Source organism: Fonsecaea nubica (genome assembly GCF_001646965.1).
Source record: "Fonsecaea nubica strain CBS 269.64 chromosome Unknown Scaff15, whole genome shotgun sequence".
Taxonomy (NCBI): Eukaryota; Fungi; Ascomycota; class Eurotiomycetes; order Chaetothyriales; family Herpotrichiellaceae; genus Fonsecaea; species Fonsecaea nubica.
The window spans coordinates 390,923-410,436 of record NW_019173688.1 but is presented as its reverse complement, the minus strand read 5'-3'; the positions used below and the strand labels follow the sequence as shown (position 1 = coordinate 410,436).

At 51.3% G+C, this 19,514-nt stretch overlaps 6 protein-coding genes across 6 annotated transcripts; 3 read left to right on the top strand and 3 right to left on the bottom strand.

The window, feature by feature from the left end:
• Window positions 1–944: 944 nt before the first annotated feature.
• On the bottom strand, window positions 945–1,753 carry AYO20_03344 (60S ribosomal protein L33-A; the record flags this gene model as incomplete). Its single annotated transcript, XM_022641647.1, has 3 exons — window positions 945–1,143; window positions 1,472–1,632; window positions 1,688–1,753. 3 exons carry the CDS (start codon window positions 1,751–1,753, stop codon window positions 945–947), a joined length of 426 nt encoding a protein of 141 aa, XP_022502507.1.
• A 1,413-nt stretch (window positions 1,754–3,166) lies between these two features.
• On the top strand, window positions 3,167–5,010 carry AYO20_03343 (glucose-6-phosphate 1-dehydrogenase; the record flags this gene model as incomplete). Its single annotated transcript, XM_022641646.1, has 5 exons — window positions 3,167–3,210; window positions 3,327–3,420; window positions 3,493–3,890; window positions 3,950–4,836; window positions 4,901–5,010. The coding sequence occupies 5 exons, from the start codon at window positions 3,167–3,169 to the stop codon at window positions 5,008–5,010; spliced, it is 1,533 nt and encodes a 510-aa protein (XP_022502506.1).
• A 4,935-nt stretch (window positions 5,011–9,945) lies between these two features.
• AYO20_03342 (hypothetical protein) lies at window positions 9,946–11,194 on the top strand (the record flags this gene model as incomplete). The annotated part of the gene is made up of 4 exons (XM_022641645.1): window positions 9,946–10,138; window positions 10,195–10,272; window positions 10,335–10,457; window positions 10,506–11,194. The coding sequence occupies 4 exons, from the start codon at window positions 9,946–9,948 to the stop codon at window positions 11,192–11,194; spliced, it is 1,083 nt and encodes a 360-aa protein (XP_022502505.1).
• A 436-nt stretch (window positions 11,195–11,630) lies between these two features.
• Window positions 11,631–12,103, bottom strand: AYO20_03341 (hypothetical protein; the record flags this gene model as incomplete). Its single annotated transcript, XM_022641644.1, has 3 exons — window positions 11,631–11,764; window positions 11,825–11,916; window positions 12,000–12,103. 3 exons carry the CDS (start codon window positions 12,101–12,103, stop codon window positions 11,631–11,633), a joined length of 330 nt encoding a protein of 109 aa, XP_022502504.1.
• A 1,256-nt stretch (window positions 12,104–13,359) lies between these two features.
• On the top strand, window positions 13,360–16,995 carry AYO20_03340 (hypothetical protein; the record flags this gene model as incomplete). Its single annotated transcript, XM_022641643.1, has 1 exon — window positions 13,360–16,995. One exon carries the CDS (start codon window positions 13,360–13,362, stop codon window positions 16,993–16,995), a length of 3,636 nt encoding a protein of 1,211 aa, XP_022502503.1.
• Window positions 16,996–18,024: 1,029 nt separating this feature from the next.
• AYO20_03339 (hypothetical protein) lies at window positions 18,025–19,398 on the bottom strand (the record flags this gene model as incomplete). The annotated part of the gene is made up of 1 exon (XM_022641642.1): window positions 18,025–19,398. One exon carries the CDS (start codon window positions 19,396–19,398, stop codon window positions 18,025–18,027), a length of 1,374 nt encoding a protein of 457 aa, XP_022502502.1.
• Window positions 19,399–19,514: the final 116 nt, after the last annotated feature.

The window sequence follows — 19,514 nt, the reverse complement described above, 5'->3', positions numbered from 1 at the left end:
TTTTGCTTGGACGTGAGCATTTCGCCGGCGAGCGAGAACTTTGGGATCGCCCTGGCCACCTACAGTATGTACGTGTCCCCGGGCTGGTGAGACTGGGTTGGTACATGAGAGATTTTCAGTAATGTAATATATTGTAATGGCTATATGACACATCGAAGCCTTTTTTTTTCTAAGTTGGGGTTCAAAACTTATCGAGTGGCTCTCCTTACTCGTAACCTACTCACTCTTTCTTATTGAGGGGGTCGCAATTCTGGCGTCGGAGTGGAAAGTCACGATAAGCTCATGTGCGAGCGATTTCAAGTGAGTATCTCGCGGTGTATGAGGGTCTTGGAGCATAGAAGAAAAAGAAAAAAAAGAAAAGAAGAGAGAACCAGGTACCAGGGAGAGTGAGTAACTCGAGTCACTCCCCTTGCCCAAAAGCCGACGATAATGTTGAAAGATTCTCTTTTTTTGTGTGTCATTCCGTAGCACATGCATAATGAAACAAATGCTGCGCTGGGGGAAACTCGCGACCAAGTTGACTAGTCATTTTTGCGCCCATTGTGCCTGTTCTCGTGAATGCCATGCAGCAGCAGCAACAGCAGCAATCGCACCACTCCCGGCATCTCAGCATTCCCACCATTTCTTGCGCCAAGGGGCATCGCTTTCGAGGAGAGCCAGAGACCGAAAGTGGCAGGCTTCGTTGTCTAGCTCAACCTCTGAAGCATACCAGGCATGAGGCGATTACAAGACGTTTTCCCCATCATACCTCGCATGCACCGAGGCTGACATCTCTTTCGCTTGTGCCTCGTTCGTGATCGGTCAATCATGTTTCTTACCCGCCCCTCTCACCAGTCCGTCCATTCCCAATGCCCATCACCACTCATCCGATGCCAGGGAGGACATCTTCTGGCGTGGGGAAATCAGCACCACTCCCCCCTCCCATCCACACAAAGACAACCAACTCATATCGAACTGGGATAAAGCATGATCCGCACGCCCGCGCCGAAACTCTTGGGTGGGAGGTTATGTCGGAATTTGGCGCGCACGATGCCGCTGTTGCCGTGAGGGCGGGTGACTTTTCCCCAGATCACGCGGATCTTGCTGCCTTGTCGTTCTGCCGAAGCACGGTAGACATATGCAACGCGTTTGCCCAGGTAGAATCTGCAGTATCATAAGTTAGTGAACAAAATCGTTTCAAGGCTCGCAAGATTTTCAGTTCAGCAAGCTGCATATCCCTCAAAAAAAAAAAAAAATAACGTGCGGCGAGAAAGTAAATCGAGGACGGAGGAAAGTTGCGTGGTATCTGGAGCTGGAACTCTAGAACGAGCGAGGTGCGTATTCGAGGTATGCGCAAAGGGATGATCCCAAGCTCTCAAACCCCGATCCTCCTCTTTTGCTCTGTCCCTTTCCTTCGAATTGACCACGTATCGGGGAAGTGAAGAAGATAGAGATAGACAGGGCGGTTGCTCAGACTGAGGCGGAAACATACTTTGCAGCATTCGTGTCATCGACACCTTCGATCTTGAGTAGCGATGTGTTTGGGTTCGTGTTGCGCTTGCCTCGCTGGTAGGAGAGGTGCTTGCCCTTCACATATACTATACGGCGCCCCAGGATAGTCAGCTTTGATCCCAACACATTCTTGCCGCCTTGCTGATTGCACCAATATCATGATCAAATCCCAATTGCGACATTTGATGTTCTTTACAGGGAACAGCAGGGAGAGTGTGGTCGGGGGGATGCACGTACATCTGTGGCCGCCGGCGGAGACCATCTTGACGGCGTGAGAACTGGTTGACGACGAAAAGCTGAAAGTGAATGGGACGTGGTCGATTCTTTGGATGTCTCGTCCAACTCTCGAAATGTTGGTGGTTGTGACTGCAGTCTTGCCTGCGAAAATTGGGATTGTGTGCAACTAGTCTGTGTCAAGCTTAGCCTGCCAAGATTTCATTGACGTCACGTGATTTGATTTGGAGTTACTAGCTGTTCCGGCGAGATTTACCTTTTATATCGAGGGTGCCACGGCGCCAATGTAGACTATTCCTAAGTTGTCCACAAAGTCGGTCAAGGAAACACCGTTGCGTGCCGTCGCAGAGGCCATGGAACAATAACAGGCTAATACTCTGGTTCCTCGGCAATCAAGCGGCTCGATTTCTCTTTGAGGAATCTATTTCTCAGCTGCAAAACTTACAACCATCTCCACTGGGAGAGGTGAGCAAAGACGATGGTAAGCTGGCTCTGGACAAGGCATTGTTGGACCAAACCAATCCAGAGAGCTCAATGGCATTCCAGAAACTGTCCAGACTTAGCAATCTGCAGGGAGAAGGCGATTACATAAGGGTGGTATAGTGACGAAGCAACTCAATCTCCTCAGACAGGCAAACACGAGGAAAGGGTCAGATGGGTTCTCAGGGGATAGCCGAAGATTCCGCCTGGTGAGGGTGGCAGATGGGTTCTCGATAGGCTAGGAAACGACACCAAGCAGAGGGTGCTTCAGTCATGGACTTTCATGGGTGCGGCGGCTGGCATGCTGACTGATTAGTGACGAAATGTGGCATCTGGCTCTTGCTCGTCAAGATATACTTGCATTGATAAAACTCATGCCGCCTGCGCTGAGCAATGATATTCCTGTCGCCTCATCTTTTGTCTTTGCTGTAGGTGCTGATAGCACTCGAAACGTCGACGAAACTCACCAATATCCATAGTGCCTCAACACCGGGATTGTTATTGCCGAGCCAAACTCCGGAGGGCGGTCTCGAAGCATTCGCGGGGCACCAAGGGACAAATTTAAGGTGTAGGGAAGGAGCTGCCTGAACAACCAAGGTAACTATCTACCGCCCCAGTGCCTTTGCTGTCCTCCCCCCGTGCAAAGTGCGCTCTGCCCCACCATCACCATCAAACATTACTCAACTTTCAGCCCAGCATTGAGTAGCGGCACCTCATCATCTCGACCGCGGCGGAACTACTTGCAGCATCAGAGTCCGGCTTCCGCAGTCATAGCCCAAATTCCCCCATTGTTATTTCCGGCGACCAGCACAGCTTTGTCACCCTGGCGCCGCTAATCGTCCATCCCACCGCATATTGACAGAACACCATCTCAGTAAATTTTTGAGCCGACTTTTTCTGCTGATCTCACTTCCATCCCTATCTCACTCATTCATTAACATCGCCTATCACTTCAGTCACCATGGCCGACACCATCATTCATGCCGATGAGCTGGGAGATGCAGGGTGAGTACATCGATAAAGGCACGGCGGGCGGTGTCGATTCTCGCTCTCCCCCACCCCCCGATGTCCTTGGAAAATTGTTGAATGGGATCTCACTAATGCGGACCACCGTTTGACAGTTCCATCGAACTCAAGGAGAACACGGTTATAGTTGTGCTCGGCGCTTCAGGTGATCTGGCAAAGAAGAAAACCTTCCCAGCACTGTTCGGCCTGGTCAGTTCCACGTTGTCCTCCCATTGAATTTGTGGTGTTTGAGAAGGTTGACTGACACATCTACTACGACAGTTTCGCAACAAATTCCTCCCCAAAGACATCAAGATCATCGGATATGCCCGAACCAAAATGGATCACGCTGAATACCTGCGAAGAGTTCGATCCTACATAAAGACTCCCACAAAAGATATTGAGGAACAACTCGACCAATTTTGTTCTGTCTGCACATACATTGCTGGGCAATACGACCAAGATGAGCCATTCCAGACCCTGAACAAGCATATCGAAGAGATTGAGAAGGATCGCAAGGAGGGCAACAGAGTCTTCTACATGGCCCTCCCTCCCAGCGTCTTCATCACAGTCTCGGAACATCTCAAGCGGAACTGCTATCCCACAAAAGGTATCGCCAGAATCATCATTGAGAAGCCATTCGGCAAGGATTTGGCAAGTTCACGGCAGCTGCAGAAGGCGTAAGTGGCAAGCTTGTATTGTCGGCAACTGCAGCCAGACTGACCTTGAATTTGCGCAGCCTCGAGCCTGATTGGAAAGAAGAAGAGATCTTCCGTATCGACCACTACCTCGGGAAGGAAATGGTGAAGAACTTGCTCATCCTCAGATTTGGTAACGAGTTCCTCGGAGCGACCTGGAACCGCAACCACATCGACAACGTCCAGATCACGTTCAAGGAGCCTTTTGGCACCGAAGGACGAGGTGGCTATTTCGACGAGTTCGGTATCATTCGTGATGTCATGCAGAACCACTTGCTCCAAGTCTTGACTCTCCTTGCTATGGAAAGGCCAATCTCTTTCTCCGCTGAAGACATCCGTGATGAAAAAGTCAGAGTCTTGAGGGCTATTCCAGCCATTGAGCCTAAGAACACCATCATTGGCCAATACGCAAAGTCTCTAGATGGGACCAAACCTGCGTACAAGGAAGATGACACAGTCCCCAAGGACTCGCGGTGTCCGACGTTCTGCTCGTTGGTAACATTCATCAAGAATGAACGCTGGGACGGTGTGCCCTTCATTCTGAAGGCCGGCAAAGCTCTTAACGAGCAGAAGACTGAGATTCGCGTACAATTCAAGGATGTCACCTCGGGTATTTTCAAGGATATTCCGCGCAACGAACTCGTCATCCGCATTCAGCCCAACGAATCCGTCTATCTTAAGATGAACTCGAAGCTTCCCGGCTTGTCCATGCAGACGGTTGTCACTGAGCTGGATCTTACCTACCGTCGCCGCTTCTCAGACCTTAAGATTCCTGAGGCGTACGAGAGTTTGATCCTCGATGCGATGAAAGGAGATCATTCCAACTTCGTCCGTGACGATGAGTTGGATGCCAGCTGGAGGATCTTCACCCCGTTGTTGCAGTACCTGGACACCAAAAAGGACATTGTGCCTATGGAATATCCTTATGGTAAGCCTCGTCCTCCTCGAAAGGTTTCTGGCTAGATTGCAGCTAACATAATCTCTCCCTGCAGGCTCTCGCGGTCCGGCTGTCCTGGATGAGTTCATCGCCGCCTATGGCTACAAATTCAGCGACGCCGCTGGATACCAGTGGAACACCCAGAGCACGCCCAACAAGTTGTAGACTGGAATTTTGGAGCTACAGTCTCATTTATCCTTATCTACATCGATCCCGTTGGAATGTTGCATGAGCGGGCGAGCTTGCGTACTTGAAAAGCGATCTTCTGGGTAGAATGTGGAAGCTCGAGTTCAGGCCCCGCTCCTGGTATTGGCGAGAGGTCTCGACGACCAATATGTTGCGCAGTTGTGCAAAAGGCGAGAGACAGTTGAGAGCTACAGGGTATGCTTTTGCATTGGCGTCTACGAGTGGCTCGGGCAAGGCAAGGCTGGCATTGACACTAGGACGAGATCAATCAATTTTCTAGCACCAATGTGATGCAGGTAGGCAGCGTGGCAGCACCCGATAGATAGACATAAGCTACACATACAGTCTTTGTATCTGCAAAGGTTAGCAACGTAAAAGCCAGTGGAGTTTGGAAGTGTCCTTGGGTCCCCTCGAAGAAACTCACGCACGTGCATTACGAAACTTGGATCTTCTACGAGCACACCCAGGTCTCCGGACTGGAACCGTTCTTGATTTCTATACACCTCTCTTTTTGGCCGTGGGATCGTCTTCAGCACATGGTCCCCGTGTCCACTTTAGGCATTGAATGAATGACACAGTCGGCAGGCGTGGAGGACGAAGTTGTGAGAACTTCTTGACGTCATTTGTAGACACCCTGTTGTAAGTCGCTAGCATTGGGACGTCAGGACTGCTTCGATAGTGTTGGCGTTGACCATGAACCAGCTGTGCTGACCCTTTTTCCGAAGAACTCGAGGATCTTGGAGGCATGTACTTCGTAAAATGAGCTCGGTTGTCGATCTTGAGCTCCGAGCTCTTTCGAAGACGACCATGGCTCTCTCTCTCTCTCCGCGACAGAGGCTTGGGGCCAGCAGTAAAGTAAGTAAGTGCCTTGGTAGCCTTTCTGGCTCGGGAGCGGGAAAGGCGGATGTCTGTGGATGTCAATCTCAATATCACTGTCACTGTCACTGTCAGAGGGATGCGGCGACTATCTGGAATCTGGATGTCTGTGTCTGTGGCTGTATCTGGTTGTGTATATTGCAAACGGACATTAGCCAATTGGCGACGCTCCACCAAACTCGATCGATATGCTGGTTCCCTCCTGCAGGTCAAAGACATTGAGCATCTCCGGTTTCGCGATTCCCGTACCTTGTGTCTCTTCCTCGGCCCAAAGATTGGCAAAATATTGACCCTAGGCTGGAATGAAACCCTGGCAAGATTGTAGCTGAGGTCGACGAGTCCATTATTGTAAGGATGGTCTTTTCGACATTTTAAAGGGGACATTCTTCCTGGGTACCACCGCACCGTGGGTAGAGTGAAGCCGTGGTTTAGACATTCTCGTCACAAAGAGCGTTCTGGTGTCCGTCATCCCGCCACTGACCTACCGCATCTGTTTCCATATCCTGCGCGGGGACAGTGGAAAGGTGTAGTAGCATGATCTTGTTTGTTACACGTTTATTCATGGTAGGACCTGTTAAGCTGCCCGTCCACCTTTCGTTCTGAAAGAGTAGACTGCTTTTCTCCATCTTCCCATCTGGGAGGAACTTCTGTCCAGAAGGTTCAAAAGGCAGTATTGCCATGTCATATCATGATATGATGTACACAAACACAAGACACTAAGACATTCTGCACTTTTCTCTCTCAAACCTTTTGTCATTGGCTGGACAGCAAGCACCACGATTGTCGATGTCGATGTCGTGCATTTGCCAAGTTTCGACCATGGAAGCTATTTCCGGACGGCATTGCTTAGATGGTGCCATCAGTACTGTGAGGGGGGGTGGTATTCATGAAGGGTCCCAGCCAGGTAGTCACCGTTAGTGTAGTGCCAGGATGGAGGAAGGGTAAATGTGAATAGATAGATACATATCCACCGATGTACGAGGTAGGTACAACAACTCGATAGATAGGGCGAGGGAGAGTATGTTTGATCTTCAGGAGGTTGTTTCAGAAGATCGTTCTCGAACGAGTTCTAGCATTCCCGATCGTCCGCTACGAGTTTCTGAGGACCTCGAGAGGCCTTTGGGCATGCACCGGCTGCTCTTACCTAGGTATGGAGCTGTGGATGGTGGATGGTGATGTCACAGGAGCTTTTCATGATGGTGTTTACCGAGAGAAGCCACATGGCGTGGCAGAGCAGACCGGAACATGCTGCAGCGGGGGAGGGACATATGTGTGTATGTGGTGGCTTGAGGGCACATCCTGTGGATGCTTGATAACCTCGCTTGTGGCTGTAGGGCCATCCATGCCTTGGGTTTATACGAAGTACTACTCAGTACTAGGTAGGCCTGTCTGATGTACAAGGTAGAGAACACCGAGCAACTGCTTTCTGCTTTTGGTCGGAAAGCAATACATGGTAGGGCCTTTTGTACTTTCATGTCTATCAAACTATTTTCTGTGTAGGCGCAGATATCATTGGCTCGGTGCCTGGCAACCAAGGCATACTAGCAGCTAGTCGGTAGAGATGGAGCTCCGTGCTCTAAAGCCAAAATAATGAAGCCCTCTCATGATAACAAGCATTCACTTCGGAAGCTCCGGGTGGCAGAAGCACGGTTTTATGCTCTGGCAAAGATGGAGAACAGCAGCTTGTGCCTGAGACCCATAACTCCGACGAGGGATTCCACCGTGATACTTGATAGTTCAATCGATGTGCTTCCTCTTCGGTCAAACAAGGTTAAGGTTGGACGGATCAGCCACGGAAGACGCAGCATGTCTCAGAAGTCATGATGCAAAAGGTGTCTTGGTACAGCGGGTCGGCTGCATGCTAAGCTGCAAAGTCAATGCGAATATACGTATGCAACAGGAGAAGAGAATTCTGATGGGGGGATGGGGGAAGAGAGAGTGGGCCGGACAGTGTCTGGAAAGAAGAGAAAAATGCTGAAGAAGCTGAAAAGCCGAAGACCACGGTGGATAAACAGACTTGACGGACGCGGCTATGGCTCCATCGCGTGTTTGAATCTTCTTTCTGCTGGGCTTCCTCTTCTAGTGTGGGCCGCGCGTCCTTCCAGGGACAAGAAGATTTGGGGGATGCTGGTGATGCGAAACAGAGAGTGAGACGGAGTTTTGAGGTGCGCCAAATGCCAGTTACAACCAGATGCCAGCAGTGCCAGTGATGCCAGTTCTTGATTTTTGGCACAAACAGAAGCGTTTAACGAGGAAGCTAGAGACAGGACGAGTTAGACAGAGATCGGGGGCTCGGGGCTCGGGGCTTTCGTCTTGCTGTCTTCCTTGTTTGTATCATGGTACTTGTCACTTGTATGCTCAATGATGGCAGGCGTCGCATCCACGCGGATCTTGTCAGAGAAAATTGGGGGATTTGTGTCCTAGTGGAACCCAAGGCAACGTTTTTGTGGTGCATTTCTGCTGCAGTTGAGAACCCTAACTCGCGATATTGTGAGACTGCCATGGCATGATTGGCGATGATTTTCAGACCAGGTGTGAGATGCAGTGGCAGATATGTCGCTGGGATGCCTGGCCTGGGTTTGAGATTGCCAACTAGGCGAGGATCATGATAGGAACCCATGTCCGCAGTGTCGCAGGGAGGGAGGCCTTTTACTCTGAATGTACTGACAAGTCTGTTCACAGATTCCGCAAAAAAGCCTGTAAAAGGAGAAGTTAGAGAGCTAGTTGCACTCACTATGGAGCAGTCAGGTACCTCCTTGTACGAGTAGGAATGGAGAGCACTACCTGGAGGGTTGGAATTGTCGAAAAGAGAGATGGCAAAAAATACTAAGAAGGTCAGTGAAGAGACAGGGGAGGGAAGTGGGAGGGTGGTGTGGACAGCCAACGGCCGCCGTATTGGAGGGCAGAGCGGGCGTCTTCCAGGCCTACCGTGACCTATCGATAGAGGGGATGGCAGCCAAGGGACCATTTACCGGCTACAGTCCACAATCCAGAGACCAACCCTGCACTGACCAACAGACCCAGCCGTGTAACCCACAAAACCCAGGCACAAAGGTGACAGGGAGGCTAGTAACACCTTACCAAGCCCAGTATCGCGCAATCGGCGCTTGGGGGTCTTGTTGGGCCCGGTGGCACCAGTGCCACCCGTGGTGTGTTGGTGGCCCCAGGGCGAGTGCGAGTAATGCGCGAATCTTCTCCATTCCAATGGCCGCCAAATGTCCCTTCGCTGGGCTTGTGGGATGCATATCCGCATAACATTTGATATAGGACCATGCTGGAGCTGTTGCTCCCGAACCTTTCTTTCTTTCTTGTTGAGCTTGATGTTTCCTAGGTCTTTGCTCTGGATTCTGTCGTTCCGCGAACTATTCCCTGTGCGTTCTGATTCCGTCCATCTGGTCTAGAATCGAACCCCTCGTTCAACGCAGCTCTCTTTCTTTTCTCATTTCACTTGAAATCATTTCATTTTAACCCCCCCAGCCCTCGCGCGGCAGACAGGAACTGCTGGGGACAAGCACGAAGGAATAAAACCCAACGCTTTACGTCAGTCGCTACGCAATCGGAAAATCGTGGGCACGTCTCACCACCTGGTCTTTGCTGCCCTGTTGTGGCTTTTTGCGGACCCTCCGTCCTGAAACAAATCTTCGCCAGCGACATCATCCCTGTCACTAATAAATCCTCCGCCAGCCACCTGAGCGTTCCATACCACCTCGAGCAACAAGAAACCGTCACGTCGTGCTGGCCACTGTCGAGGCATTACAGGATTCCTCAGGGTGTCGCTGCACAAAGCAATAATATCACCTACCCTCCCTCACACCTGATCGCCTCCCGTCCTTTCGTCGTGTCGACAAACTCGTTCAATCGCGGTTATTCAATCTTGGTCTAAATACCAACCACCCGCTCACACAATCTCACAAATCCTTTTGCGCCCCGTCGTCGATATCCACCCCTCGCCCGCGTCGGATAACTTATCCTAGTCCATCCAACTTTGAATCAGTTCCTTCTTATCTCGACGTGTTTATCGCCGGCACCATGACAACCATGTCTCCTCCAATCTCCCCACAGCCCTCCGAGACCCGCCCGCGGGCTGGGACAGCCATGAGCTTTTCTTCCCAGCGTTCCCGTCGCAGTAACTCTTCAACGGGCAAGATCGACCTGACGGAGACTTCGCGGGATAAGAAGAGATTGAATACGAAGGCTGATCCTTCAAAAGCCATAACTGAGGCCACCCCAGGTCAGCACGCCTCTGTTGTTGCTGATAGACAAACAAGTATTGACTTTGTATCACAGTGGAACAAGCACAGGAAGCATCTACGGTGGATGATTTGCGCAAGATGTTGCACAAGGACAACGAAGGCAATGTCATCAGTGAGTGATTCCTCAGGCCATCTGGCGTCTTGGAGTCTGTCTGTGCTAATCGGGCTCTATAGCCGACCCTGACCGTTCCAACCCAACCCGTCATCGCCTGGAGCGCCCTCTTGACACCATCCGTGCATTCAACGCAGCTGCAGAGGGGACCACTTCACGTCGTACGTCCATGAATAGCAGGCCAGGTATGTTTGGACTCCGCGCACTAGATGGGCCATAACTGATTTCTGTAGGTTCTCAAGTCGGCTGGAATGGAGATATGAACCGCAGAACCAGCTATTACTCAAACAATGGCTATTCTCCGCAGCGACCACGAATTTCGCCAGCTGGTGGCTACTACCGCAACTCATCATACGGATTTGGCCCACAGAGTGCAGTTGAAGAATCTCCAGGGTCGTCCCAAATGTTTGCCAGACCCCCTATGCGTCAACAAACCTACCCGTATCCAGGCTCTCACCAGAATGGGAACCCGAATGGTCATCAAAATGGATATCATAATGGAGAGAGTCCCGTGTCATACCACTCGTACCACCAGTCCTACGAGACAATGACCTCCGGCTCAGAGGAGTATGGAAAATCCACCAACCCCAGTTCCCAGAACAGCTCCTTTGATCAGCTCCACCAACTACGCACCAAGCCCGAAGATTTCACGCCAGAGAACCCGTACGCAAACGAGATCAAGTTTAACCAGGTATCTCCGACAAAGCCACTCACATCATATGGATTTGGTGAAGACCACTATGGTCAAGAGATGGCACCTCCAGCAATCCCAAGCAAAGGATTCGCTCTTCCACCCCCAAACAATCCCCGGCAACCTATTCCGCTTAATTCTTCTCCAACCGAGATGACTTCACCCACTAATGCCGCTTCCCCCAAGAAGCAGAGCTGGATCAAACGGAGGTTCAGCAGACGAGATCATTGACAGGACACCCGACTGGGCAACTAGAGCTGATACCCTCTTCATTTTCGGCGCCTGGGAAAACTCTCCATCGACATCACTGGCGTTCTCCTTGCATAAGAAACGGGGGGTTTGTGTAGCTGGGGCAGGAGCGCTCTTTTTACGACTAATGTTTGATGTAATTCTTGAATGATGGGTTGGAAATGAGTCGACGTGGCTGTCACATGAGCAACGGTGGCATGAAAAGGTGTATTACATGTGTGATGGCTCTGCAGGCTTTGGGGAAATACGACCTGTGAAGCTGAGGAAGGGCACGCTCTCGCAAAACATATTGTGCAGGTCACACGTTTTTCCATAGCCCTGCATAAAGATCTGAACATGACACAATCCCGCTCCTCTCACAGGTCGGCAAAGAGCTTGAAAGCCTACTTTCTTCTTCAGTCTCGTGGTTGTCGGCCTGCTATTGAGCCTTTTTGAGTTTCTTTTCTGCTTCAATATTCTCGCTGTCGTCTTCTTTCCAGGCCACGATAATGTAGCCGATCAGGACAACATTCGCCACTACAGCAGCAAAGGCGCCTGAATATATGGCATTTCCTAGTGTGCTTTTAGTATACAATCATTAAAAAGGGATCAATCTGCCATCGCATCGCCTACCTCTAAAGACAGAATTGAGCAAAAGAAAGTATGAGCCGATCGGCGCACAGATCATGGCCACGGTGAAGGCGAGAAGCTTGTAGATGACGGCGCTACATTTTTGCATCAGATCGGCATAAATGTGAGGCAAGGCATTTCTTTCCGTCGGAGCTCTCAACTTCTTGTGTTCACTTACGCTGGAACGGCTGGCGATGTATCAGAGACTTGGTCAGAGGGTGGCGGGCCACCTTGTGCCTCCGAGATGGTTTTCTCGCTGGCATTATTACGTCTGGTCGCCATGGTCGCCTGCGTCGGGGGGAGAGAAAAGCCTCCTGTCGTCGCCCTGGCGCAAGGTGGGAAAAGGACTGTCGAGGTGAGAGATCTGGCGAGATAGGCGGCGGACGGACATTGAAGAGCCAGAGAGTCAAATACGAGTACAAGGCGAGCAGGCACGGAATTTAATGGGGCTCTGTCTGACAAAAAGGAAGATTCAATGCTAGATCCAAGGCAAGCTACCTCCTACTTTTCCATTTGAAAGAGCCCTCCAGAAAATCTGTGGAAGTTGTGGCACAGGCGTCCCATTCTGCGCCAAAATACATAGTTAGCCGCCTATTCTTTCTCAAGGAGATGTTTTATTCTTCTGAGCGGTACTATTCGCCTGCTCATGTATGCGATGCAGCCATTGTTGGTTGGATGCCAGCCTCGAGCGCACGAGGGGAATTCAGATAATTAAGCTTGGCATGACGCGCTCACGCTCGGACGCGTCGATTCGAAAGACGGACGAGGGTGTCCACAGTAGTAGAGCAGGTGTTGGGAAAAGTATTATACCCGTAATGTTGAGAACCTTTCCAGGTCGGTATTTGGGAATACCAGCAAAGCCAAGAGTCTAGAGTATTAGCCATTTTATAGTGCTTCAGTTGATATCTTGACCCCTTCGATTTGCTGAAGGCGATAGCTGATCCCCACAAGTAGACTGACATGCTGAATGCATCCAAGTAGGACACCTGCCCAGGTGCCTGTAAAGCCTACAATGGGTTGCCTCACTAACAGGACCATCCTCGTGGTGATTTATCGAGCAATATTACACGCGAGTCTACACGTTATTCGCACGTTTATATTTGAGATCGAGTTTGAGAAAATAAGGCATCAAGGTCGAGTAAACTAACCTGAAAAGACGTTGTGAACTAACCACATCATCCGTATAAGACTACACCACACTAGTACTATAGTGTATCTTTCGAGAGGATTAGTGGCCTGGAAGATTCGTAACGAGAAAAAACCTTTTCGTTGTAATACCCGTGTTCGTATGTCCGATAACAGGTCCTGAGTAATTTATAAACACCGCTCAAAAGACCCTCTTCTGCACGCTTCGTGCTTTGGCGGTGGAATCCATCCCTGCGTCGAGGGGGTGAATAGTGCCACTTCACGAAGCATACTTTGACTTATTTCTCGAAGATGTACTCGGATTTTTAATACAACCAACTCCCCGCCTTGTGCAACTTGCCTCACCCGCAGCAAATCCAAGCACCGGACCCTCCCTCTCCCTTCACTGAGCAATGTCTTCCGACGACTCTCTGTCGCAGTCGGACGATGAACTGTTCAATCCAAAGTACAAGCCTACCCACGAGACGGTCGAGACGCTTCCTCTGTATAGGCCCGGCATGAGTGACGACGACTCTGACATCGAGACCCTCGCAACCCTGCCGGTTCATCGTCCTGGGGTAAAATCTCAGAACATGGACATGATCCGACAGACACAGCCAACTCAAATTATTGATCGTTCCGCCGCAAATATGTCTTCCTCTCCTTCCAAGCCCGGCGTCGTCCAGGTCGCTGCCTCCTCTCCGATGACCACCCCCAATTTACCACGGAAACCCACAGGGATACTGGCAAGCGCTATGGCACCTGCAGGCACGATGTTCAGAAAACCATATGTGGCGCCTCAGCCTCGTGCCGTTCCCATAACGATCGACAGCGACGACGAGGGGCCCACCTATCGTGGAGGGTCGTCAGACAGCGAGGGTCATGGCATTCGGTCGAATGATATCAAAACATCTACATTTGTGCGGAAGAACAAGTCGCCAGGGAAAATTCCCGAATCGCCGCAGCCTCAAAACGTTGGACTGAGTCGCTTCATGGAGATTACTTCACGATCCGTGTTCAGGGGCTCTCCAAACTCGACGTCTTCGGCTGGGTCGAGCGGAGTGAAACGCTCTGCGGATGTTAATGCAAACGCTTACGGCAGCATTTCAAAGAGACCGCGACAGACTGGGCCTGCCCGTGCAATGCCCGTGGTGTCGTCACCGCCGGCTGTCCAGCAAGAGGAAATGGAGCTTGATGATATCAGTGACTATAGCACGAGACAGAAGGTGAATCGATTAATGTCCATGCTTCGTGCGGTGACGGTGAGAGAATGTTACGAAGTCCTGCTCTCGAAGAAAGGGGTTTACGAAGATGCGATCGATACGCTGCTTTTGAGGAGCGAGAAACGACAATCTCAGAACAAGAAAAGCGCTGTCGATTTGACCGGTTCAGACGACGAGCTGATGCCAACCCCCGCAGCCAACAGACCCGTGCCTCAACACACGAGTACAGCAAGGCAGCACGCCAAGGTACCGCAGAAGAGCATCACTGAAAAATGGAGCTCTACTCAGAACATCAGAAAGCCGTCAAAGACAATAGATGTCTTCGAAACCCCACCTCCACAGAAGAAGAAACGAACGCTGGTGCGTGGCAGGAAGCATTCTTCTTCGCCTCAGCCTGTGCCAGAAGAAGTTATACAAAAGCCAAAACGCGTGGTCGCCATACAGTCGGATGATTCCGATGCAGATGTATCACCAGTCTCATCGGACGACGAGAGCAAGAAACCCTTCCAGAGTCGTGTCCTTGATCTGTTCAACACTTGCTCTGCCGCGGATTTGGCTGACATTGCTTCCATAACCCGCGACCGAGCCGAGCACTTTTTATCCAAACGGCCTTTCAAAAAGCTCGATGCCATCAGACAAATCGAGGATCCGAAATTAAAGCCTACAAAGATGAAACGTAGGACAGCTCCCATCGGTGAAAAGATCGTCGACAAGGTTGAGGATATGCTCGAGAGCTATGAGGCTGTTGATTATCTCGTGAAGAAATGCCAAAATCTGGCGAAACCGTTGGCTGAGGAGATGAAGAGTTGGGGGGTCAAGCTTGCTGGCGATCATGAGGGAGAATTGGATATAGCTTCGCTACAAGCCTCACTCCCAGGTCATGACTCTGGCATTGGTACACCTGTGAGTGACGACGAAGACATCAAACGTTCAGGGCAAAAGAGATTCATCGGCCAACCTTCGATCATGGCCGACGATATAAAAATGAAGGACTATCAAGTCGTGGGGCTCAACTGGCTTAATTTGCTCTACAAGAAAGGACTGAGTTGTATCCTAGCTGACGACATGGGACTGGGAAAGACTTGTCAAGTCATTGCCTTTTTGGCTCATCTTTTCGAGCAGGGGAAGAAGGGACCTCACCTTGTCGTGGTGCCCGCAGCGACTCTGGAAAATTGGCTCAAGGAGTTTCAACGCTTTTGCCCAGCACTGACTGTCGAACCGTACTACTCGACAAATCCCGGCGAGCGGCTAAGGCTGAGTGCATTTCTCGACCAAAACCGCGACGAAGTCAACGTCATTGTCACCACCTACACTATAGCCAAGGGCAAAGACGATGCTCCCTGGTTGAAAAGCTTTGGATTTGACTGCACAATTTATGACGAGGGCCATGTGTTGAAAAACGCCGATTCTCAAGTCGCGAGTAAATTGGTCAAGATTCAGTCCAATTTTCGCCTTTTGCTCACCGGGACTCCCCTGCAGAACAACTTGAAGGAACTCATCTCCCTGCTCGCTTTTCTAATGCCGGCTCTCTTTCGAGAGAAGGCACAAGCACTGAAGAACATTTTCACTCACAACTTCAAAGCGCTGGACAACAACCACGAAATGCTTCTGTCGGCACAGCGAATCCAACGTGCGAAGAGCATGCTCACGCCGTTCATCTTGAGACGGAAGAAGTACCAAGTCCTCAAGGATCTGCCAAAGAAGGAGCGAAAGGTGGAGTTCTGTGACTTGAGTCCTGAACAATCGGAGCTCTATCAAATGTGGCTTGACAAGGCTTTTGAGATCCGTGCGAGGCGGGAGAGAGGCGAAAACGTGACCCAGGAATCGACAAACATCTTGATGAAATTGAGACATGCCGCCATTCACCCATTTCTCTTCCGGCGCCTCTATCCGAACAAACAGCTGCCTGTTATTGCAAAGCAGTGCCTGAAGGTGGACCTATGGCGAGAATCAAACCCTGATCTCATCGTCACTGAACTTCTCGAGTATAGCGATATGGAAATTCATACGTTATGCGATAAGCATGCACAGCTTCGACGCTTTGCACTTAACGGCGACGAGTGGCGTGCAAGCGGTAAAATCCAGAAGATGATGGAACTTTTGCGCAAATTCATCTCTGAAGGCCACAGAACATTGATCTTCAGCCAGTTTGTCATGGTCCTCGACATTCTCGAGTTGGCGCTGGAACGTGAGGGCATCGACTCCTTCCGACTTGATGGTGCCACCAAAGTATCAGAACGACAAGACCTGATCGACGAGTTCTCTGCCGATGACAACAATACGCCTGTCTTTATGCTCAGCACAAAAGCAGGCGGCGCCGGGATCAACCTCGCCAAAGCGAACAAAGTCATCATCTTCGACAGCGGCTTCAACCCGCAGGATGACATCCAGGCTGAGAACCGAGCACACCGCATTGGGCAGGAGAAGGACGTTGAAGTCATCCGGTTGATTTCCCGGGGCACCGTGGAAGAGCAGATCTACGCCATGGGTCTGACGAAGCTGAAGCTTGACGAACAAGTCGCTGGAGACGGGGAAGAGCAGGCACCGAGGCAGGACAATGAAGAAAACGAAAAGGAGGCCGAGGGCCGCATGATTGTCGAGAAGATGTTTTTTGAGAAGATCGACGTCGAACCCATCGAGCAGGTCAAGGCCGAGGCCGCCAGTCCCGTCAAGCAAAGGGCGGATCAGCACTCGGCAGTGTCGGAGCAACTGCAGGATGATGTTGAAGATGACCACAAAGCCCGCCCTGGCACTGGACGGAAGAAAAGCAGTGACTTGCCCAATCGTCCGCGAGTCCGCAATGCAAAAACAAAAATCGAAAGTTGAGCTGGGGCCAGGCAGGCAGGTATTGTCAGGTACTGTCAGACATGAGGTTGTTGGATAAAATTGAAGACTCTGCTGGCGGTATTCTGTATTGGAGATAGAGATGGAGATGGAGAGCTAAGTGTTTCAAATCTACATTACATCATTGGAACACGACTCTTGTGTACGAAGACAGGACAGAAGAGGCTGGGTTGCTGGTCACTGCATAGTCACCACTCAGAGCTGAAGGTGAGGTGGTCTTTGGACATGACAATTCCCAGTCAGGTTCATCCCCGACTCGAATCAGTGAGTGAGTAAGTGAATGAGACATGAGACATGCACATAAATACAATACAATACAGATGGTCGGGTCGGTTTATACAGACAGTCACGGCCACCGACGGTAAATTAGAGAAGACATCTTTTATGGCTCTCTACTTGTCTGTCTGTCTGGCTGCCTGTCTTCTGCGCGCAGATCAATTCGTTGGGCCGTTCAATCTCTTTTGTCGTTGTTGTTGTTGATCTTGACTTGATATCCGTGTCGAGGTTTGATTCGGCCATAAGTATTAATACTTTCCATCCCGTCACATCCTGGGCAGGCCATACCATGCCATACCATGTCATGTCAGATCATGGCAAGTCAAAGACATCATCCATATTCCATATCCTATGTTCCATATCCCATATCCCATATCCAGCGTGCCCGACCAGAGACGAGTAGATGGTATGCAGAGCAGATCCAGATCCAGATCCAGCAGATCTAATACATCCGTCGTGACGCCCCAGCGGTGCCCTACAGCCCTGTGATCTGCGTCTTCGTATACGCATATTCCCGATTCCGGACTTTTTTTCCCCTTGTTTCTTTCTTTAGTGAGATGTGGATGTGGATGTGAATCTGAATTTGAATTCGAATTCTTAGGGTCCCCGGACTGGGCTGGGCTGCGGCTTCACTTTCCCTTTCCGTTTTCGTTTCCAGTTCCAGCCCTCCAAGGATCCCGCGGTTGACGACGATGGATGATGTATCAGACAACATAAAATCCGCATCAAATCAAATTAACTCTTGCCTCCTCTGGAGGATTTGTCCGATTCGGGCACTGACCATCCCTCAATGACGACGCCGCCGCTAACGCCGCCGCTCGACGTCGGCGACAAGAGATACGACTCGATCATCAAGCACGCGTCCGGGAACAGAGGCGTCAAGACGGCGTCGGACCATAGAAACGAGCGTAACATCTCCAAAATATCCCGCTGCCAGTCGTCGGGCCAGCTGGCGTCCCTGGCCCCACCGCGGTACCTGTACGTGTAGGTGTACCTGCGGGCCAGGGCGGTGCCGAGCATCTCGATGAAATGCGAGCGATTCTCGCTCTCGAATGTGTTGACCAGCCCGACGAAGCAGGCCCAGATATACAAGTCGATGTAGTTGGGAGAAGATGGCTGAGTAGGAGGAGGGGGAGGAAAAGGAGGAAAAGGCGAAGAATGGGAAGAGGAAGAAGAATAAGAATCATCAGTGATACCGCCACCGCCGCTGGGAGGTAAAGTGTCGATAGACTCGAGTGTCGTCATGTAGGCCAAGGTCTTGCGCAGCCGCGAGATGACGGCGACCACGATCGGGACCAATGGCCCCGCGTGGAACAGCGTCGTCAGCCGCAGCAGGTTCATAGCCAGCACGACGGCCTCGTCCAGGGAATGCGAACCACGTAGCCGATAGGCCAGGCCGATGCGCTCGATGGTGCTCTTGTTCAGCAGTTGCATGAGGTATTTGTATTCGGCGATAGAGAGCCGGCCAGTCCGGGTGGCCGTGTCATGGGAGACGAGGAGTAGTTTCATGTCGCGTGCTGCTTTGACCGTTTCTGGCCCGAGGAGGGAGTTGAAGGGGGCCGGGACGGCGGCCACGACGGACAATTTCGCCAGCGACGGCGGCATCGGCGCGTCGTCGTCGGCCCCTGTGGGTCCAAGCTCGCCAAAGAGCACGTCTTCCCCCAGAAACTGCGCCGTGAGAAAGTCGGCCCAGAGAATCAATTGTCTGATGGAGGCGGCCTGGCCGATCGACCCGGCGCGACCGATGGTGCTGAGACCTCCACGCGCTGCCACCAGTGCTTGAACACCGGCCGCGTGCCGTCTCAGGGCGTCGGGCTGGGCGAACATGGTCGCCGTGGCCCAGAGCAGGACAGCCGACAGGATAGCTTCGTCGGTGACGGCCGCTTGTCCCTGACCCAGCAGTTTTCGCCGTAGCGACTGCAGGGCTTGGGTCTCGTACGAGAGGTGAGCAAAGGCTGGGCTGTGGCCCATCAGGTACTCGACTCCTTTCCACGCGGCGATGACGCTGAGGCATAGCGACGTATCGGTCATGACGGGCATGATCATGCTCCCTCCGATCTCGTTCATGGCGAGACCTTCGGGTAGAGGGAAAGCGGTTGCGGCTCCCATCTTGGAATGGAGTACTGCAGTGCACCACAGGGCCCGCCCGAGGATGGGCGGGAGATTTCAATTAGTTTTATTGTTTTTTTTTTGAATGGCATGGCATACCCATAGAGAAAGGAAAT